Consider the following 24,092-nt stretch of genomic DNA (forward strand, 5'->3'; position numbering starts at 1 on the left):
TTGGCGTATTTTTTTGTCCACTGCTTTTGCTTACCTGTTTTATGATGTATGTAAGACAAGTTCAGTGGCTTCATGGTCCTGAAATATCAGTCTCTTCTGAAATGCTGTTTTTTCGTCTTGAAATGATATATTTATTTTCAATTTAAGAAAAAAATAATTTAGACTGAGTCCAACAAGTACATAATATTATTGTATCCACCCTTAGATCTTTGGTAGTGCCGGTGTTTTTCTCAGAACTACATGAGAGCCTTATGCAGAGTATTAGTATTTAAATAAACCTTACAGCTGCATGAGTCAGTGAAAAGTCTTTATACAGGAGGGGACAATAGTTCCTGTATTATAATCTCTGCCTCCCTGTGTAGTGTAAGTGCATGAATCAGTTCAAGCTTAGAACTGCCCACCCCATAGCTGATGACATGGACTATGTGACAAAGAGGTTGGAAGGGACATCAACAGGATCAATGAGAGGAGCAAGGGAGCATGTCCAGTATCCTCCCAACATCGCACAGAAGTCACTTACCAACCATGCAAACTCCAGCACCTTCATCCCTGGACAGCTCCAGAGAACCACAGACTCCTGCTCAGCTCCTCACCTCTTACTTCATAGACAGCATCCTGGGTACATCACAGAGCCCAGGGGGCAAGAAGAGTACCGGAGAGGACCTCACAAGTGCTGGTGAGTAGTCACCTGTATATATAACTGCTCTGCACAAAGCAGACTCATACCGTCAGGAAAATAAATATATAGAATATACTGAGTGGTCAATATACAGCAGGGATGGCAGAAGTAAAGAAACTTGAATCTGCGATCATTCATTTTTTTATTTAAAGTAAAAAAGAAAAATTAGAACAAAATTTAATAATCTTTAATACTATTTTTTTATCAGATCATTTTTTAATCTTTAAAGCTTTTAGTTCACTCGTCAAATGGATGAGTCTAATATAAGTCATGTTATGTTTTTATTATATTCATATAACATACAGGTTTACTTACCATAATTACTGATTGGCCATCATTAAATCTTTCTCTATTTCTTTGCCTGAATGTTATGCTGCAAATTAAAAAATTGTGCGCCATGGCGATATACTGTACAAGCCTAGGAATATTTCACACTTTCTCTATATATCCCTATTTTAAAGGATTGTACAGAAAGTTCATATTCTCTGTATATTGTCTGTCATTTGTTTTATGTATATGACGTAACATACAAAAAAAGTCAAAAAGGGAGATTACTTAAAAAATAAATGAAAAGGAAAAACCACATATATTCTTAAAAAGTGCCTCAAACATAGGCAGTTAAATATATTAAATGTGCAAAAGGAGCAATCAGATCACCTGTCAGCGTGCATGGCAAAATACTCCAGTAATAGCAACAGTCCAAACGATAGCCGGCACCCACATCTTCTTAAAAAACTGCTTTATTGATCCAGTAGTATAAAAGGCACAATAATGGTTAAACACAACAGCACAAAAAGTAAAAAGGCAGAAAAGAAATATCCGCTGCTCTCCAAGGTAACATATTTCATACCTACATGGTCCTTTGTCAGGCCTTTGATACATTTGTGTGTGTGTGTGTGTGTATTTATTATCTGCTTTTTGGCTACAACCGGAAGGGTGCCACCTATCCATAACCCTGAAGCTGGTGCTACGTAATTTTTTTGGCATATATATGACAAAAAATGATGTAGCACCAGCTTCAGAGTTATGGATAGGTGGCACCCTTCTGGTTGCAGCCAAAAAACAGATAAAATAAAAATAAAGAAAGCAGGTGGCACTCAAAAATGGGAAACTATCGAGAGTATAGTATAACTTTTAATGAGCCATTTGTGTAAAAGACAGCATTTCCTATCCATAGAGCCTAAAAAATATTAAAAAAAGAAAATATATATGACTGCACTGTGTGTGTGTGTGTGTGTGTGTGTGTGTGTGTGTGTGTGTGTGTGTGTGTGTGTGTGTGTGTGTGTGTGTGTATGTGTGTGTGTGTGTATGTGTGTGTGTGTGTGTGTGTGTGTGTGTGTGTGTGTGTGTAAAATAGCAGATTCTACCTGCTTCTATCGGAAATTTCTTAAGATTGCTATATTGCTAAAATAATGTGAAAATTGGAAGAGTTCACAATCTTATATTTTTCTTTAGTACACAAAGACGATTCCTCCCATCCTGTGAACATTTTATATAACACCACATCCCACGTCCAAGAAAATATTGAAGAAAATTCATCATCCAAAGGTGAAATTATTACTACAGGACACGGATCAAAGAACATCTGTAATGATCGAAATGGGGAAAAGGAAGAACAAGGTGACCAAGAGCTGAATACTGGTTCTGAATTGTCAACAGGAACTGGAAAAAGGAAGCAGCGCCGCTACCGCACCACTTTCAGTAATCTCCAACTAGAAGAACTGGAGAGGGCCTTCATGAAGTCACATTACCCAGATGTGTTCACCAGGTTATCACTTTAATATTCTTGTTTTATATGCACTTCTGTAGGTTTTCTTCAAGACATGATTTTGGATACATGTTTTACTTTGTCCTTTCTAAAACATAAGAATGCTCAACAGAATTGGGAGGATCAATTCATAGGATTCCGGTCCATCGGCCTAGTCCGTAATCTGTGACCACTGGACGGTAGTTCTGGGAATGTCCTTACCTCCTGGAAATCCAGGCCTCTCTTTTGACTAGCCAGGCTTACGCAAAATCGTGTGTGCATCACACAGCAACGATGACGTCATACCGTTCAGTAGTCACAGATTACTGACCTCCCAGTACTGCCAATTGATTCTCTGATCTCTAATGCTTAACACTCTTCATGATGCTGGAAAACATCATGCCTAGAGCATGATGAAATTGTAATGCAATGAATATACTTGAAAGGAAATATGTACTTTGCTAAAATTTTAAAGGGCATATCCAGACCCTTAAAGCTTTTTACCAAGATCTTATAGTGGTAGAAAATAAAAAACTGAGAAATACTCACCTTACCTATCCCCCTTCACTCCCATACCTTCACTTCACAGGTCCCTGTATACTGGCTTTTAGCAATGGTGTTTCAACATAGACATCAGACAGGTCACCACGTCTACCACAGATGGGCAATATCGGTGCAATTTTCATTCCAAATTCGAAGCCAAGAAGCAGGAATCATCAGAGAACCAAACAGTGTAACTCAGTAGTTAGTCTTTACCTTTGTTTTTGGTGATAAAATTCAAGTATGCAATGGTTCATACATGAGAAAAATCACCGGCCAGGGGCCGGTAATGTTAGCTGATCCCATCGATAAAAAAGCGGAACTTTAGTTAGGATTATGTAGTGCCCATAACTAGTGCGAGGGACTTAAATGTTTTAAGCTGGCTGCTTGATTGTTAGTCTGGTTTATTTTGACTATTTAGGTAATGGGTGAAGTTGTTTCCAAGCAGATGTTATGTTGTGGTCTTGTAAATAGCTTATATAAATGATCTGATATATAGGTACTTGAAGAAAAGGTACTTTTACCATATAAAATGTAGACTGAGCATATCCGTTCACACATCAGGTTTATAATACTTACCAAAAATTTTATAGAAATTCTTAAAGGCACAATACAATTCAGAGTTAACCCCTTAATACCACACGTGTTTGAAACCTTACGGCAGTGGTCCCCAAACTTTTTTGCACCAGGGACTGGTTTCAAGCAAGACCATTCTTCCATGGCCTGGCAGGGCGGGGATGGAGGTGTGGCAGGGGTGGGGCTTTGGTCATAAGGGGGCGGGGCTATGGACACTGTTGTAGTTTAGCAGTGCATACTTATAATTAAATAACATTTATAATGTGACTCAACTCACCATAGGTTTTGAATGAGTGTTCCATCACCCCCATCCTTGCCTGCTCCATCACCCCATCATTGCCTTCACCCCATCACTCCCTTCTCCCCATCATTGCCTTCACCCCATCACTCCCTTCTCCCCATCATTGCCTTCACCCCATCACTCCCTTCTCCCCATCATTGCCTTCACCCCATCACTCCCTTCTCCCCATCATTGCCTTCACCCCATCACTCCCTTCTCCCCATCATTGCCTTTACCCCCATCACTCCCCTCTCCCCATCACTGCCGTCTCCCCATCATTGCCTTCACCCCATCACTCCCCTCTCCCCATCACTGCCGTCTCCCCATCATTGCCTTCACCCCATCACTCCCCTCTCCCCATCACTCCCCTCTCCCTATCATTGCCTTCACCCCATCACTCCCCTCTCCCCATCACTGCCGTCTCCCCATCATTGCCTTCACCCATCACTCCCCTCTCCCCATCATTGCCTTCTCCCCATCACTGCTGTCTCTCCATCATTGCCTTCACCCCATCACTCCCCTCATGGCCTTCTCCTCATGTCCCCATCTCCTCCAGGGCCAGGCTACACAAACACAGACCAACACACACACACACACACCCATCTCCTCCAGGGCCAGGCTACACAAACACAGACCAACACACACACACACACACACAGACATACATGTACACACACAGACAGACATACATACACACACACACCACCTCTCTCCTCTCACCTGTCGCAGCATCGCCGGCGCTTCCTCGCTCTGACACAGCAGCGGCCGTGCTCTCCTCTCTGTGTCAGTCAGAGACAGGAAGCGCGGGCGGCGGGCAGGAAGCTGGACGCAGTGGACGGGTCCTTGCAGCTCCGCTCCTGCTATTCCCTCTTGCAGGCAGCGGAGCTGCTTGATCGCTCCCTGGCCGCCGCTACACACGCCGCCCCAGCCCCCGCTACGCCACTGACCGCCCCTGGCTCCCCTTGTGTCCGCGGACCGGCAAGGGCACTGCAGCGGCCCGGTGCTGGGCCGCGGACCGGCGGTTGGGGACCCCTGCCTTACGGGACGTTATTTATTTTTCTTTTTTTTTTTCAACTATTGCATTTGAAAAGCTATTTTTTTATTTTTTTAATCAATATAACTGTATGGACTCTTGGGGTTTTTGGGGAAATGAGTTGAAATTTTATTCGTACTATTTTAGGGTAAATATAATTGATTTAATAATTTTATATTAAATTATTTTATTTGTAATAGTTTGTTTTTTGGGGGAGTTGATTTTTAGTTTTATATGCATTATTTTTAGATGCAGATAACTTTTAATAACATGTTTTGGTGAAAAATGTAAAAAGAAAAAAAAAACAATTTCTTCAATTTTTTAAATTTTCCGATTAAAATTACAAGTTAACTTTAACCTTTGGCTTTGTAGGAAAATGTATATACTAATTAAATATAGTTTCTAACCCCTTCACCACGCAGCCCATTTTCATTTTTTCATTTCCACTTTTTCCTTGCTTTTTGTAGGACATGTTGTACTGACACCATTCATTTTACCACATAGTGTACTGAAAAACGGGAAAAGAATTCCAAGTGCAGTGAAATTGTGCAAAAACAACACAATTCTGACATTGTTTTTTGGGAATTGTTTTTACAGTGTACATTTTATGGTAAACATGAACATGCAATATGACTCTCCTCATCAATACAATTACGGTGATACCAAACATATGCAGTTTCTTTTATTATTTCAGTGGTGAAAAAAATATGAAATTTGAAGCTATATGATAACTTATTTTTTGCAAGGTGAGATGACGTTTTTATTAGTACTATGTTGGGATAGATGTGACTTTTTGACCGCTTGTTACAGCATTTTTTGTGGAATTATGGCAATCAAAAAAACTAAATTTTGGTGTTTTGAATTTTTTCAGGTTAAAGTGTTTACCAATACGGTTAATTGTTCCATAGTTTGATAGATTGGACGTTTCTGAATGAGGCGAAACCACATGTGTATTTTTTTAATATCTTTATTTTCAATATGGGATCTGTACATTTTATTTTTTCATAGTTTTTACAACTTTTTTTTACTTTTTACTGATTTTGTTAGCCCACTTAGGGGGCTTGAAGATGCGATCGTCTGATCGCTTGTGCTATATGCAGTGATGCCATTAAAGGGGTTAATGTATAGCTTTAGTACCTATGCAGAATAAAAATATGTTTTACAGAAAAATTGTTATATTTTTCAGCAACATAACTTTATTAGGGGACGGGTCTGTTTCTTGGCAGAATGGGTTAAAGCTTTTAATATTACTAGTTTAGGATACATATAATTTAGTGAATGATATATTAATTTGTAGATTTTTTGCAAAATAACAAAAATTTAGCTATTTTTTTCTTTTTAATGCTGTTTAATGTGTGGTATAAATAACAATGCACCCTTATTCTACAGGTCTTTTTAGTTTCCTCTTGATATGATTATATATTTTTATGATGAATTTTGAAAAAAAATTCAAGTAAATATTTATTTGTGTGAAGTGGAACTTATTTTTTTTTACTATTTTGTCCCTATAGGGAACTTAAACTGATGGTTACTTTGATCTCCTTTTTTAATGCTTTGAAATATATTAGGGGGGGGTTTACCCTTTCCCAACATTGGACACATACTGATTCATCCAATGTCTAGTCGCAATTTACATGATCTTATTCCCTTCATGATCAGCAGATGCTGGCTGTGTTTTGCAGCCATCATCTGCCTCTAACAGCAGTGAGCGGAGCTGAGCTCTGGCTGTTGCTGTTAATTCCTTAAATGATGCTGTCAATCTCTGACCGAGTCATTTACAGCCAGTGGTTCCCCTCATACATACCATAAGTCCAGCTGTGAAGCAATTGCAGGCTGACTATGGTTTGCTATATAGAAATTATTTGCCTCCTGAAAGCCCCCATGCCTGTCATAACGGTGCTGCTGTGAGGGACATCCTGTAGCTGGGCTTCATAGTAGACCATCATTTTTACTATATGCTAGAATACTAATGACATAAAAAATAAACATCTATTTTATCGCTGCATCCATAAAAGTCTGATCTATGAAAATGTAAAAATAATTATTAACCTGATTGGTAAAAGCTTTAAAAAAGAAGAAAACCATTGACATGCCAGAATTTTGGTTTATTGGTTCTCCACCAAAAAATGCAATAAAAAACTATCAAAATGGTAACAGTAAAAATGTCAGCTAGCTATTCAGAAAAGTAAGCCCTCACATTGCTCCAACAATGTAAATTGAAAAATATATAGGAAAAAGAGGACACAAAAAACATTTTTTTACAAACAATAATTTTTTCATCATTTAAATAAAAAAATAAACATAAAAGTTTGCTATTGCCATAATTGTACTGATCTGGAGAATCAAATTATCAGGTCATTTTTTTACAGTACAATAAACATCATAAAAACAAAAAAAATGAAAAGTTTGTAATTTCACAGCATTTTTTTATCATTTTGTAGTAAATTGTGCTGTCATTCAAACATACAAACACTTCCCCCCAAAAAAACTATATACAGCCATGTTGATGGAAAGACAAAAAGATTATGGCTCTTAGAAGAGGAGGAACGAATGAGAGCACAAAAAAATGAAAAATCATCTAGTTGGTAAAATAGTAAAGCATTAGGCTGTGTACCCATGATGAGTTTTTGGTGAGTTTTAGGCTGGAGTCACACACAACCATTAAAAATTCGGTCCGATTTTTACAGTACGAAATCACACAAAGATTTCTTGTCCAGGGATCCGTCTGTTATCCGAATTTCCGGTGATGAACCGATTTTATTCGCATCTAAGCATCCGTTTGATATCCAATACCAATGCCTGATGCTCTTTCCTGTTGACCTGGAGAAGTCTTGCGATTTTATCGCAAGTCACACTTGTGGTCCGTTTGTAATCTGATTTTTAATCGCACCCATAGACTTGCATTGGCGAGTCCGATCCGAAAATCGGTGACAATCGCAGCATGCGATTTTTTTTCGCATTGCATTTGTCCCATTTTTTAGCTAGTGTGACTCCAGCCTTAGACTGCATATTTTTCTGCTTCAAAAATGCAATGTACTACAGTTACAGCAAAGTGGATGGGATTTATAGAAATCTTACTCACACTGTGTTTTTTTTCCTTAGAAAAAAATATATAAAGGTATGTGTTTCAAATCCATAGCATATCAATTTCTCTTGTGGGTAAACTGAGTTTTATATGCAGGTTTTCCCTATAGAATTGCATGAGATGTAGAAAATCTGCAGGTAAAAAAGCACACATGTGCTTTTAGTGCATTTCCACTCCAAAAACTCATCAAAAACGCAAGTAATCTGCACATGACTGTGTAAATAAAGTTTTGTCAAAGCCAAATACCAGGAAGTATCAAAAACAAAGCAGCTTTGCTTAAAACATGACACACCAACAAAAATGCAATAAAAGCGCACTGAAAAATGCAATAAAAACGCACTAAAAACTCAATGAAAAAGTGCAAGTAACCTAATTTAAATAGTAAGTGCAGAAATCAGGCAGAAACAAAAATTCAGCAAAAGCTCATAGTGGGAACATAGCCTAAAAGTCAGGCAGTTAGAGTAGTACAGCTAAACCATGGTCTTGGGATCCGAAGATGGAGTGTTTTGCAGTATTTCTAACAGAAACCACTTCAAGAAATGCTTCTTTTTGGGGAGTTTTTGGAGGAGTCTTTCTTTTACCAAAGAGTTTCTTGAAGTAAGTATGGGGAGCTTTTGAATCATATTGGAAGAGGTTTTTTTCTCTGAAGCATTTTTTTGCACTTTTGATGTGATAGTGCTTAGTTTGTTACTTTCTTGTTTTGCCAAGTCATTTTTCAAAAATTAAAGTGGAAAAAAAATGCCTCCTGAGGAATAAGATTAAAATGTCTTCCAGTCTGCACATAGACTTACATTATGTTCACACACTTAATTTTTTTTCCGGCCATCAAAACCATCCGTTTTTCAAGCAAAAGACTTTTCAGGGATTGCTCCTTGTCTCTGTTTTTTTCTTTGAGTTCTGTTCTCGTGAAGCCTTTTTGGTTTTGAAGCGCTTTGTCAAAGTTTTTCTTATGTCTTTTGGTTAACCTTATCTTGTTTATTTTTTAAAATCATTAATCACTAAATAAAATGGGACCGTTCTTTGAGTCAAAAACTCTTACAAGATGCTCAAAAAGACACCCAAGTTTGTTTTGTACCCTTCCCTTTGACTTGTATAATATAGTAATGAGCATAGGTCTAGTGGAAAACGCCTTTAGAATGGACGTGTCACGTCTTTTAAACGCCTCGAGTTTTTGAGAGCCTGAAGTTATTTAAAAGATGGTCAAATACCACCTTGCTCAGTAGTTAGCACTAGTGATAAGCAAACATGCTTGGATAAGATGTTATCCGAGCATACTTGGGTGCTCATCAAGTGTTTTCAGGGTGCTCAAAAAATATGTTGACTTCCCCGCAGCTGCATGTCTCACAGCTGTTTGACATACGCAACACATGCAGAGATTGTCTGTTTGCTAGGCAATCCCTGCATGTGTTGCGGCTGTCAAACAGCAGTGAGACATGCAGGTGTGTTGACTCAAAGGGTGTGTGCACATGCTGCGGATTCTGCTGGGCATCTGCAGCAGTTTTGGCCCTGCGTTCTACAGTAGCATTATAACCTTTGGAAAACGAAAACCGCAGTGCAGACGGTGCGGATTTTTCCACGCGCTTTTGCTGCGGTTTTCAATCCGCAGAAAGAAATGACATGTCAATTCTTTCTGCGGATTCTGCTGCGGTTTGCCCTCTGCTCCATTGTAGAGATGATAAACCGCAGGGTAATCCGCAGATAAACCGCAGGTCTTCTGACCTGTGGATTTATCTGCGGATTTTACTAAATCCGCGCTGACAAATCCGCAGAGCATTCCGCAGCGTGTGCACACACCCAAACGTATTTTTCAAGCATGCTGAAGACATTTGGTTATCCTCCGAGCATGCTCAGATAACCACATAAAGACATAGAGCCAGCTCACGACTTCCAAAGGGAGCACGGAACACCATCCTGCAGTGGTCGATCCAATGAAGAAAATAGAAAAAAATCCAGCTCCACAAAAGGATATGATTTCCAATTTTATTCCAACATGGATATAAAACTATTCAGCTCCAGGACTGCATCACCTCAGACAGGAGAGACATAAGTGACGTGTTTCGATCGCTACATGCGATCTTTATCAAAGCTAACATATATGATTACGTTCCAAGTTGTATTTGTATATTAATAATGTATTTTACTTTGATGTGGTTTTATAACACGTTTTTTCCACAAGTTATGTGAATTATATGTGGTTCCGCTATTTAGTATATGTATATTTGGAACGGGACCCTTTGGTCACATGACTTGTATTGGATGGAACGAAATCATATTTGATTAGGGAAAAATTACAATATTTGCACATTAATGATGTTTTTTACATTTATGTGTTTTTGTCTTATATGTTTTTTTCTATAAAACTGGTTAATTTTGTATGGTTTCGTTGTGCAGGAAAATGCATTATTAGAACAGGACCTTTTGGTCATGTGATATGTATTACACAGATGATTGGTGCCTGTTCCTTTTTAATCCTGTCTGCGATTTTGATATGTTAGCTTTGATAAAGATCGCATGTAGCGATCGAAACGTGTCGCTTATGTCTCTTCTGTCTGAGCTGATGCAGTCCTGGAGCTGAATTGTTTTACATCCATGTTGGAATAAAATTGGAAATCATATCCTTTCGTGGAGCTGGATTTTTTTCTATTTTCTTCATGCTCAGATAACACTTATCTGAGCACGTTCGCTCCTCACTAGTGGGCATTGTTGCTGTTCTACGCCGGGGTCCTGGGTTCAAATCCATCAAGGACAACATTTGCAAGGAGTTTGCATGTTCTCCCTGTTTCCTACGGGTTCTCTGTGATCCTCCCACACTCCAAAGACATACTGATTTGCTCATATACAACCAAGATGTATCATAGAAAAGAGCCTTCATTCTCCAATTCAGTGTCTTTGGCTGTCGGCTTCACACTGACAAGCATTACAGAAGATTTATGAAGAGATGAAGGAAACAATAGTATTCCAAGCTCTGGTATTTAGTTTTCTGTTCCCGGCTGAATGTGAAGCTTTAATGCACATTAGCTTTAATTTACATTCACAGTACTAACCTCAGTATTTGTACTGAACGTGGGCCTCAGGCATTCACTGATGTTTCCAAAATGTAAATTGAGAAGTCGATAATACAAACAAAACCTGCGGTAATTACACATCCTATAAAATGATCATTTTCTAATACCTCGAGGAGTTTACATAACAGTTTCATATCACACACAGTTTTCATTATCAGACGCTGTGCTGGGAATTAAACTGCGGTAAAGACGCTACGCTAGGGATTATTCATAGATAATAGCGGTTCTATTAAAGGGTTTATGCTATAATGAATCAACAGGTTTATTACAAATAAATACATGAGAATAAAGTTCTGAAATGCGCAATGGTATTATATGAAGCAGCAAGCGTGCTCAAATACTAGTCAGCTTTCCTGAATCCCTAAGCCTGACAATAATGGATCTAAATATATGACCTACTGGAACAATATAATAGCAAATATCAGCATAAGGACAGGGTGGTCAGAGGTCGTCCTCTCCGGCGTAGCCTATTTGCTGTTAATGCTAAACCATATCAGATTCAACAGGTTAAGGAAATATTTAGAAGAGTGAAGAAACTATCTTGTCCCGAGAGGCACCAATGGGTCACCCAGTTAAATTGCCAAGTATGGTATCAATAAATACAGTATGTCATACAAAATATGGTGCGACTGCCACTATATGTTTTATTTTTTTGACAAAGTCGACCATTTCCTTATTGGGAGGTCGCTAAGCATAAACCACTTTCTTTATACTTGTAAGGCTATGTTCACACTTCTGTTCTATTCATCCATATGCTCTCCATGTTTTAGACGGACAACGCACGGACCTATAGAATTTAATTGATCCATATACACATTGATTTTACAAATGGATCTATGCAACAGTCCAAGTGATAGCCAGCACTCACCTCTTCTTAAAAGAATTGCTTTATTGATGCATTGACAAAGGACCATGTAGGTCTGAAATATGTTGCCTGGGAGCGCAGTGAATATTTATTTTCTGCCTTTTTAATTTTTGCACTGTTGTGTTCAACCATTTTTTGTGCCTTTTATATATCTGAATCAATAAAGCAATTTTTTTAAGAAGATGTGAGTGCAGAGTATTGTTGGGACTGTTACTATTATTGGAATATTTTTCCATACATTCGGACTGATGAGCTGATTGCTCAATTTTCACACATAGATTTGTGTGTCCATCAGACTAAAAGCATGTCCTCTTCTAACCAATTAGGTTCAGCCATTATGGAGTCTATGGAGATCCATTAAAAACAGATGAAAAATGGAAGACAAACTTTTTACTTGTATTTCATCCACCTTTCATTCATAAGTCAACGGATAAAAAAATTTGCAATTTTTGTCTCTCCAGTTTTACCATTTGATTTAATAGATAGAAAAGGCCCAGACTTTTTATCAGCTTCAGTTTTTAAAAATTTAAGGGAAAAAAAACAGACACAACATGAATGCAAAACGGATGACACATAATAAAAAAACTGTCCATTTTGCATTGTTGTAAAAATGGAAACCTATGTGTGTAAATGTAATAATTAGTACAGAAAAAAGAAACATTGAACCATATAGAGTCCTTAGTTTTAGACTTTAAGGCTCACAACAATATCCAAGAAACTCCACAAAAAACTCATAGACCATTATAGCTCTATTTTTAGCCAATTAATGAACATCAATACGACTTAAAATTAACCTCCGATATAAGAGAATAGCATCTGTTTACCCCTAAAATTCTGCAGTAAATAGTGACAACAGTACCTAGATGGTTAACAGAGTGTGTGGGCTTTCTTTTTAACTCTACCGTCACCCTGAGATCTTGATTGTGTGGTCCTGATATTTGCGATTGCAATTCATGACCAAATAGCGGCCTTTGAGTCTGCCGGCTGTAGTGGCCTGTTCAGAAGTTAGAAACATTTAGATGGTAAAAAAATGTTTTCATTCCGGTCATATCACTTTGCATTAATTCCTGAAAAGCACCTGAAGGGTTAATAAACTACCTGAAAGCAAATTGTAATACGTTGAGGGGTGCTGTTTTTTAAAATATCACTTTTGGGGGATTCCATTATATAGGACCCCCAAAGTCACTTTCAAATCTGGATAGATCCCTCAAAAAATAAGTTTTGTAAATTTCCTGCTGCATTTTTAAACCTTTTAAATTGTTAATGAAATAAAACATTTTAAAAACGATGCTGGTGTAAAGTAGACATGAGGGAAATGTTATTTATTAATGGATTGGGATGGTATGACTATCTGGATTAAAGGGATAATCATTCAAAGTTTGAAAATTGCTAATTTTTGTCACATTTCTGATATTTTTATAAATAAACACAAAACATATCAACCTGTATACTGTTATTATAAAGTATAATGTGTCACGAAAAAACAGTCTACAAATCTATTAGATATGTTGAAGCGTTCCAAAGTTATTGTTACATAAAGTGACAATAGTCAGATTTAAAAAATTTGGCCCAGTCATTAAGGGGTTAATATTGGGTCAAGTCATTCCAAAAACATTTCTACAACCTGTGACGTTCCAGATGAGACAAGGATTGTATAATTATATTGGTTTACTATACGTAACAACACAAAAATGTAAGCATATTGAGTGCACAAAAAGACGCAATGCATGTGCTGCTCTGCTAATCATTACATATTTGCTTTCACAGAGAGGACCTTGCTGTGCGGCTGAACTTAACCGAAGCGAGAGTACAGGTATGTACTAATACCTAAACTTTATTTTATACCAGGGAAGAATGTATGTGTCATAAGAAATTGACAATTGGCAAAATGCTAGCTTTGATTTTTCACTTCTTTAAAAATGATGACCCAGCCTTAGAATAGGCCATCGATGTTACATTAGTAGTCCTCCGATTCAAAGTACCCCTGTCGCTAGCATTCAGTTAAAATAGTTTTCATATTAAGTGTTTATGAACACAGCAAGTTTTATTTTTTTATCTGTACATTTCAAGAGAGGCATAACATTTTCCATCAATGTAACCATATGCAGTGGGGAAAATAAGTACGGTATTTGATACACTGCCAATTTTGCAAATTTTCACACCTACAAAGAATGGAGAGGTCTGTACTTTTTATTGTAGGTACTATTGATTAGCAAGCACTAAAATGCTCGGGTGCTTCTTGCTCAGGTCAAGCAAATTGGAATGCTCAGGTGCAACAAACCCAATATAAGTCTATGGGAAACCCGAGCATTTTTACCGCAACTTCCCCCGGGAGTCCTTTTAGGGTCTCAAAACATCTGAAATCGATGGGAACAGTGCTCAAATGACATGGGAACATCATGGGGAGTACCCCTGGAAGCATTTCTGACTCCCAGGCCACAGCTGTTAACAATGCGGGCAGAGTCTTACGCCACTTTTACAGGCGCACAATAAAACATACAAAAACGAAACCAAAATGGATTTTCCTGGGAAATATGCTAACATCCTTTCCAGGGTAATGATTTGTATGTAAGGCAAAATAAATAACCCAAAACAAAAATGTTCCTCCACCACTTGGGCTATGTTCACACATAGCATTTTTGAGCATTGCTTTCAACCAAGAGAAATGCATTCACTGGGAAATGTCATTTGAAAATTTTACAACCTTATCTGGCCATGTGGTGTGTAACACATCATCAGACACATCCTGTTTCATGTATGAAAGAGGGACTCTGAAAGTCACAAAGCCTATTTTTATAGTGCCAGCAGTCGGCCCTCACTATTCTTAGAAAAACAAAGACAAATAGACCAGAGTCCAAATAAACCAGAGTCCAAAAACTTTTCAGACTCAGGAACCTCCAGTAAGGATTTCCCTCCTATCTTTTACCTTTCTGAAAACCAGAAAATAAAACACCTGAAAATAAAACAGAAAAACCTAACACACATTCATCCACATTCACACTTTCCCTCTTAAAAACAAAAAACAAAGAAAACCTGGCCCATTCGCCCATAAATGACAAAAGAAAAAAAGGCCCCCTTGGCCATAGCACATCTGCCTGCACAAATACAAATATATATATATATATATACAAACATATGTATATATACATAATAAATATATATATATATATATATATATATATATATATACAGTATATGCATACACTTTTTTCCCTCTTTTCTCCCAACACCACAAACCCAAGATCCATGTAAGTTTATGCCTATCACTGCACGTCATTTTCAGTTTATCATGCCTTTTTTTAATTCCCTTTAATGGGTCCATTTGCCCTTGGGTTAAAGTTTTATCCCCTCCAGGATGTCCATTTTCATCTGAAAGCCCCACACCCCCACACCCAACCAAAAACTAACCCCTACCACTATGCTACCATACAAAACAGATAAAATAAATATATTAAATATATAACTGGCAAAACCAAAACTAAACAATTACCCTGTAAACTTTATCAACATTACATAAACATTACATATCAGAAACCATAACTCTGTCAGACCTAAGTTTGGCGCCTGCAAGCCCAATATCCATTACTCCTCTTCTACAAAACAAAAAGCTTATTTGTGCCACACAATAGCCTACCACCAGGTAGCTGGCATTTTACGAGGCCCCAACCCTAACTACAAATATCAAGCACCCTGTTCCTCTCTAACTTAAAGCTGTCGCACGTCCCCTAAAAAGCTGACCCTATCTATCCCTACCTGCCCCTTACTATCCCTCATCTACCTATCTTACCAAAAACTACCTATCCCTATACAGTCCCTCCCTGTCTGCCCCAATAAAGTTATCTGACCCTAAACACACTGCTCACCTTACCCTACCAAACAATGAAGACAAAACCAAGCTTTCCCTAGGGTATGTTAAAGGAGAAACCCCTCCAAAGTCAGGAGGCCCTCCCCGCACCCAGCCTCTCAAACTCCAAAGAACGCATTTTGCCCAGGTCGTCCAAGATGTTACTAACCACCTCCTCCCTGGGGAGGACTCTCTGTTGTGTTGACACTAAGCACCATGCATTCCACATGTAGAACCTAACCACTAAACTGACTAAGAATAAAGTGCCCCGATCTCAGCCACCCAGGGATCTGAATGCCCCATAGGCCCACTCTGCATAAGAAAGGCACGTTAGCCTAGGCCAGCCTACAAAAACTCCCACCCTGTTGTAGACCCTGTATTAAAGGGACACTGAAGGAGGAAGTGATGCATTCTTTCCATCATGTTGCCACACTCCTTGCGGGGACAATCCCAGTGATCCGAGTTCCTGTACTTCAGGTTGTCCCTCACATACAGTTCCCCATGGAAGCAGAGCCAAGTCCCAAAACTTCAAGGGGATCTGTGAAGAGTTTAACAACCGAAGCCCCACCTCCAGATCCCGGCCTGGGCAATCTTTGATTACCGGAGGCTTCTGGAAATGAGTCAACATAACCCTACTGTCAAGGGTTTTCATTGACATGGTCCTGATATCCCACATCCCCAGACCCCACTGGCAGATCACCTTCAGAACCGGGGTAGCATAAGCCGGAAGATGTCCATGTGGTGTGCGAAGGTGCATCACCTGCCCACCCATCTCCCATTCCTGGAAGAAAGGCCGAAACCATCCCCTGCAGGAGAATACCCACAGAGGAGCCCTCACTAACTAGAGGTTGGTGATGTTTTTTTTAAGAAAGGTGTTTACTAGAAACACCATCGGGTTGACCACACCTAACCCTCCTAGTCTCCTCGTGCAGTATGTGACCTCCCTCTTGATTAGGTTAAGCCTGTTCCCCCATAACAGTTGGAAGAACAGGCTATAGACCTGTGTCCAAAGAGGTTCTGGCAAGATGCAGACACTGCCCAGGTATATTAACAAGGGAAGCAGAAAACCTTTGGCCAAGTTGACCCTTTCCCTCAGGGTTAAGGACCAACACTTCCATTGATCCACCTTCTGGGCGGCAATCTTAACTCTGCCCTCCCAATATTGCTGCGGGTAGTCCCCTGGGCCAAAATTGATCTCTAAGATTCTAGCTGAGGACTGGGGCCCTGGAAGGGTGTCCGGGAGATGAAAACTCGGATCTCCCCCTCCCAGCTAGAGACTCTCACACTTTTCCCGGTTGATCAAGGACCCGGAAGCCTCCGAGTAGCAGTTGACCTCAGACATGACCCAATCCGCCTCCTCTTTCGAGAATACAAAAAAGGAGACGTCATCGGCATACGCTACCACCCTCAGAGTGGCCCCCAGCTCTGCCCGGTGAGCTGGGTGTGTGATACGTGTAAGCTGGGTGCGTGATACGTGTGAGCTGTGTGTGTGTGATACGTGTGAGCTGTATGTGTGATACGTGTGTGAGCTGTGTGTGTGATACGTGTGAGCTGTGTGTGATACGTGTGAGCTGGGTGTGTGAGACGTGTGAGCTGTGTGTGTGCGATACATGTGAGCTGTGTGTGCGTGCGATACGTGTGAGATGTGTGTGTGATACATGTGAGCTGTGTGTGTGATACGTGTGAGCTGTGTGTGTGTGTGATAAGTGTGAGCTGTGTGTGTCATACATGTGAGCTGTGTGTGATACGTGTGAGCTGGGTGTGTGATACGTGTGAGCTGTGTGTGTGTGATATGTGTGAGCTGTGTGTGTGTGTGCGATACGTGTGAGCTGTGTGTGCGATACGTGTGAGCTGTGTGTGGGTGCGATACGTGTGAGCTGTGTGTGTGTGATACATGTGAGCTGTGTGAGCTGTGTGTGTGTGATACGTGTGAGCTGTGTGTGTCATACGTGTGAGCTGTGTGTGATACGTGTGAGCTGGGTGTGTGATACGTGTGAGCTGTGTGTGTGTGATATGTGTGAGCTGTGTGTGTGTGTGTGCGATACGTGTGAGCTGTGTGTGTGTGCGATACGTGTGAGCTGTGTGTGCGTGCGATACGTGTGAGCTGTGTGCGTGATACGTGTGAGCTGTGTGTGTGATACGTGTGAGCTGTGTGTGTGTGTGATACATGTGAGCTGTGTGTGTGTGTGATACGTAAACGAAACAAAACAAGGCGCATCCACTGTGTGAATCCTTTAAAACACAATTGTAATGGTGAGGCAAGGAGAGACTCACCTGATAAGGTTGTGAGATTTCGGTCACAACACCTATGAACGCATGAAACAGCTTCTGCAGTCTGCACGAGGTCCAGATGAAGTGAGCTGGGACAGCTCAGGAAATGCATAGGCATCATTAAAGCTTCTTGAAATATACCTACAGCAGCGCAGTGTATTATTGCACTTTAAAGCCATCTCCACTTACATGTGTGTGATACGTGTGAACTGTGTGTGTGTGATACGTGTGAGCTGGGTGTGTGATACGTGTGAGCTGTGTGATACGTGTGAACTGTGTGTGTGATACGTGAGAGCTGTGTGTGTGATACGTGTGAGCTGTGTGTGTGTGATACAAGTGAGCTGTGTGTGTGCGATACGTGTGAGCTGTGTGTGTGCGATACTGTGTGTGTGCGATACGTGTGAGCTGTGTGTGTGTGTGATATGTGTGAGCTGTGTGTGATACGTGTGAGCTGTGTGTGTGATACGTGTGAGCTGTGTGCGTGTGATACGTGTGAGCTGTGTGTGATACGTGTGAGCTGTGTGTGTGTGATACGTGTGAGCTGTGTGTGTGTGTGCGATACGTGTGAGCTGTGTGCGATATGTGTGAGCTGTGTGTGTGATATGTGTGAGCGGTGTGTGTGATATGTGTGAGCTGTGTGTGTGAGCTGTGTGTGTGTAATACGTGTGAGCTGTGTATGATACGTGTGAGCTGTGTGTGTGTGTGATACGTGTGAGCTGTGTGTGTGTGTGTTTGCGTGATACGTGTGAGCTGGGTGTGTGATACGTGTGAGTTGTGATATGTGTGAGCTGGGTGTATGATACATGCGAGCTGTGTGTGTGTTATACGTGCGAGCTGTGTGTGTGATACGAGTGAGTTGTGCGTGTGATACATGTGAGCTGTGTGTGTGTGATACGTGTGAGCTGTGTGTGTGATACGTGTGAGCTGTGCAATACGAGTGATGTGTGAGCTGTGTGTGTGATACGTGTGAGCTGTGTGTGATATGTGAGAGCTGTGTGTGTGTGATACGTGTGAGCTGTGTGTGATACGTGTGAGCTGTGTGTGTGTGATACGTGTGAGCTGTGTGTGATACGTGTGAGCTGTGTGTGTGCGATACGTGTGAGCTGTGGTGTGTGATACATGTGAGCTGTGTGTGATACGTGTAAGCTGTGTGTGTGTGCGATACGTGTGAGCGGTGTGAGGTGTGTGTGATACGTGTGAGCTGTGTGTGTGTGATACATGTAAGCTGTGTGTGTGTGTGTGATACGTGTGAGCTGTGTGTGAGCTACTTGTGTGAGCTGTGTGATACGTGTGTGTGTGTGTGTGTGTGTGTGTGTGTGAGCTAAAGCAAAAGTTGGCACAACCTGCCAGTGTTCTGCGATTTGGATGAGGACATTCATTGTATGTGGGCTGGTTAATTTTTTTTTTTTGTGTCAGGGCTGCTTTTTGGTCTCAGCCCAGCCCTGTGTAAGGAGAAGAGCCGCGTGTGTACGAGGTGTATGGATCGGAGCCGTGTGTGTGCGAGGTGTAAGGAGCAGAGCCATGCGTGTGTACGGAGCGGAGCCGTGCATGTGTACGAGGTGTACGGAGCGGAGCCGTGCGTGTGTACGAGGTGTACGGAGCGGAGCCGTGCATGTGTACGAGGTGCACGGAGCGGAGCCGTGTGTGTGTACGAGGTGCACAGAGCGGAGCCGTGCGTGTGTACAAGGTGCACGGAGTGGAGCCGCACGTGTACGAGGTGCACGGAGTGGAGCCGCATGTGTACGGAGCAGAGATGTGTGCGAGGTGTAAGGAGCAGAGCCGCACGTGTACGAGGTGTACGGAGCAGAGTCGCACATGTGTGAGGTGTACGGAGCCGCGTGTGTGTGAGGTGTATGGAGCGGAACTGCGAGTGTACAAGGTGTATGGAGCAAAGCCACATGTGTACAAGGTTTACGGAGTGGAGCCATTTGTGTACAAGGTTTACAGAGCGTGGCCACGTGTGTACAAGGTGTACGGAGCAGAGCCGCATGTGTACGAGGTTTACGGAGTGGAGCCATGTGTGTACTGAGTGGAGCCGTGTATGTGCGAGGTGTACAGAGCGGAGCTTTGTGTGTGCGAGGCATAAAAAGCGGAACCATGTGTTTATGATGTGTGCTGAGCCATATGTGTACAAGGTGTATGGTGGGGAGCATCCATACCTCCCAGCGGGACAGTCCCGATTTTGAGAGAGATTCTGTCCCACTGCCCCACCTGGGAGCTCACTTTTCCCGCGGACACAGGAGTACATGGCGGACCCCCGCGGAGTACTTTAAAATTCGCACGTGACGTTCTACCGGAAGTGATGTGCTAGAAGCTGAACGGAAATTAGGTAATTTCGGGAGGAGATTGTGACGGAACCATGGAGGCACTTCAGGGAATGTTTCAGATCCATCACCGTCTCCTCCTCCAACAGCACGGACAGCAGGATCGCCTTGGACTCGGGGTTGCGGCCATGTAAGCGGATCATGATTTGTCCTGCATCGGGAGGCTCAGGTGGGCACTACACTGGGAGCCGGGCTGCTATAGTATCTTTATAGAATCTTTCTCTCTCTGTTTCTTTATCTCTCTAATCTTTCTTTTTTTTCTCTCTCTTGGTTCTTTCTTTCTCTCTCTGTTTCTTTCTTTCTTTCCCCTTTTTCTTTCTCTCTCGTCTTTCTTTCTTCCCCTCTTTCTTTCTCTCTTTGTTCTTTCTTTCTTTCTTTCTCTCTCTGTTCTTTCTTTTCCTCAGTACCAGTCAGTGTGCCCACAGTACCAGTAGAATAAGAGGGGCAGGAAACTAGGTGGCACTGGTCATATTGAGCCTCTCATACTTTTTACTGGTGTATAATCATATGCCCTGCACACCCCCATAAAGTGGGCCAGCCCCAGACAACAGAGTACAAACAAATCACTATTACTATCAGTCCAAGTGGACAATTAGATACGTAAAGTTAATGATGTCCCTGTGCCAAGCAGTGCGGAGGATCAGAATACACGGAGGAGACCAGAGCAGCGGGGTTTGGGGAGAAGAATTATATGGGGCCCATTATACTGTATGAAGTAATATATGAGAACCATTATACTGTATGAAGTAATATATGGTGCCCATTATACTGTATGCAGTAATATATGGTGTCCATTATACTGTATGAAGTAATATATTGGGCCCATTATACTGTAGGCAGTAATATATGGGGCCCAATATGCTGTATGAAGTAATATATGGGGCCCATTATACTGTATGGAGCATTATATGGGGCCCATTATACTGTATGGAGCATTATATGGGGCCCATTATACTGTACGAAGTAATAAATGGGGCACATTATACTGTATGGAGCATTATATGGGGCCTATTATACTGTACGAAGTAATATATGGGGCCCATTATACTGTATGGAGCATTATATGGGGCCCATTATACTGTACAAAGTAATATATGGGGCCCATTATGCTGTATGGAGCATTATATGGGGCCCATTATACTGTATGAAGTAATATATGGGGCACATAATACTGTATGGAGCATTATGTGGGGATAGGGGATGACTTTCTGTTTGTTGTGGATCTGACTGCTGGGACCCCCATGATCCTGGGAAACATAGCTTTGAAGAGCACCATGTAAATGGAGCTGTGGTCAGTCATGCGCACTGTAGTGCCATTCACATGTGGCTCTTCAAATAACTCCTTAAAAAGAGTGATGAGGGGACAACAAAGTATAGCAAAAAGTCACTGATCGGGGTGAGGAGTGTTATAGTTTGTGGGCTGGTTGGATTTGTGTGGCAGGGCTGCTCTTTTGTCCCTGTCTGGCCACTTTTTTTTTCTATTTATCTAAATCAAAATGTCCACTACTGTACTCATTTTTACAGGATAGATATGAGAATTTACTTTGTGTGTGTGGGGGGGCGCCATTTTGCTGTTCGCCTCAGGCAGCAGAGAGGCTAGGTTCACCCCTGGCTGAGCCCCCAAATGAAGCTGGGGTGCAAACTACACCAGCCGGATGAACAGCACCTTTGCCCGAACCTTTTGGTCCGTATCGAGAAGCGCTATGGGACGCCAATTCTTAATACGGGACAAGTCTTTATCCTTCAACATGATAATCAGGGCTGACCTCCTCATTGATCTGGGAAGAGTGCCCGAGGAAAGACACTCGTTAAAAACCTCAGTCAAGAGAGGGACCAAAGAGTCCCTAAAGGTCTTGTAAAACTCGGATGTTAAGCCATCCGGACCTGGCGATTTTTTTTTTTTTTTTTTTAAATTTTTTGACCGGAGCCCATCAATCGCCAGTTTCACTTCCTCTTCCCTGTTTACCTCAGCTACAAGATGAAGAGAGCGGTCATCCCCTGCCTTATGAACTGTTTCAGCCAGGAAAGCCGACATCCCTTCTCGATCTACATTCCTCTTTCCCAAGAGGCACGAGTAAAAGGATCTGACCACCTCCAAGATCCCTGATTTGTATCTGCTCAGGGAACCCATACTGTTGACCAGTCCTGTCACCACATTACAACTCACTGACATCTTACAGTTTCTGTAGGGGTCGGGTGAGCGGTACCTCTCGAAATCCCTCTCAAAAACTAAAGATATATGCCTATCATACTGACACCTCTTGAGCACAGGCTTCACCCTGGAGATTTCCTCACGGTCACCTCCAGTCAAGATGAGCTGCTCGAGTTTCCTCCTCAGAGCCCTATACAAGCGATGCCTGTTCAGATTTCTGAGGCTCGAAAGCTGATGGAAGAAACTTGCCACCCTCTCTTTGAAGATCTCCCACCACTCAGACTTACTACTACAGAGACCCAAAAGTGGCACCTGGCTCTGAAGAAAGTCCTCAAAAGACTGTCTCACCTCCGCTTTTTCCAGAAGGGATGAATTCAGCTTCCATAGGCCTTTCCCCATGCGGAGACTCTCTGCAACATTCAAGGAAAAGAAAATTAAACAGTGGTTGGAGAATTCCACCTCAACAACGGACACTGCTGAAAAGATGGCATCCTCCAAAAAAACCTATCTATCCTAGACCTATTACTACTCCTATGAAAGGTGAAACCCCCATGACTTGGGGTGTGCCAGATGTGGACATCCACCAGGCGAGCTTCACTAGCTATGCTATTTAGGGTATTGGTATCATAAGCCAGCCTTCGGTTTCTGGGATCACTCACCAGTCCTTCAGGTGGGTACAGCGCGAAGGTCTCGCCATCTTTCTCCTCCTCCTCCACCTCCACTTAGACAGGACTCCATGACCCCTCAAGAGTCCCACCGGTCAGGGCTCCGAACCAGTCATCGTTACGTAGTTTTTCCGCTAAGGGGCTGCTCCCAGCAAGGATTTCAGCTCTTCTCTCTTCCAACTTGCTGATCGACCCCTTCAGCCTCTTTACCGTGGCGGACAGCTCTGCTCTATTTGAGCTGGATACCCTGTTCTTAGCTTGCACTCTTGCTAACCTCAACTCCTCCCGAAATCTCCGTAGTTGTTTTGCAGCATCCTCATACTCACAGAGGTGTGCGTGTATGAGGGAGCCATAGGCGGTAACCAACTCCCCTGCTCCATTAGTGCCCCAGTCAAGGGGCACCACTGTCACACCTCTGCAGGATGCCTTCTTACCTTCAGGAGGAGGAGCTGCCACAGCCGTAGCTTCAGGGGTCTTGCGGCTCCCCGAGGTCTTTGCCTTCTGGCTTGCTGTATCCTGGGACTGGCCAGATCTTAATGTGTCTCTTGCTGGTTCCTGAAGACCTCCCACCCCCCACAGATTTGGACCGGGAGATGGGAGCCGGGGGCTCAGCCCAGGGATCCAGTCCCAGAAAGCCTCTCTTTTGCTGGGATGGGGCAGACAAAAGTCCAGATGGAAGAAAAAAATCTCCCTTCCCAGCAGCAGCTCCACACAGCACACCAGCAGGTCACACCTCTAACCAGGCTCCTCCCACAGCTGCTGGAATGGCCCCTCCTGCTGTGTGCAATGAAGGATGCCACATACAATGCCTGCCTGACTAGCACTGATATTTATATACCAACATACAGTGCCTGCATGCCTTGCACTGATATGTATGTGGTACTCGCAGGTACGCAATATGCAGTGACAAGCCAGAGACGGAGCAAGCTTAAATTCAACCTTTATATATAGATTATATGGATAAAT

The 24,092-nt window shown here is 41.9% G+C and overlaps 1 protein-coding gene across 1 annotated transcript in view; it reads left to right on the plus strand.

Annotated features, from left to right (window-relative positions):
* The first annotated feature begins 414 nt into the window (after positions 1-414).
* ESX1 (ESX homeobox 1) overlaps positions 415-24,092 on the plus strand; it is a 43,993-nt gene continuing 20,315 nt past the window's right edge. The window contains exons 1-3 of the mRNA XM_073543663.1: positions 415-676; positions 2,135-2,447; positions 13,638-13,683. Of these exons, the coding sequence (XP_073399764.1) occupies positions 481-676; positions 2,135-2,447; positions 13,638-13,683 (555 nt within the window). The 5' untranslated portion in view covers positions 415-480. The remainder of the gene's footprint in view (positions 677-2,134; positions 2,448-13,637; positions 13,684-24,092) is intronic.

Source organism: Dendrobates tinctorius, unplaced genomic scaffold, assembly GCF_039654945.1.
Source record: "Dendrobates tinctorius isolate UK_male_01 unplaced genomic scaffold, ASM3965494v1 ptg000133l, whole genome shotgun sequence".
Taxonomy (NCBI): Eukaryota; Metazoa; Chordata; class Amphibia; order Anura; family Dendrobatidae; genus Dendrobates; species Dendrobates tinctorius.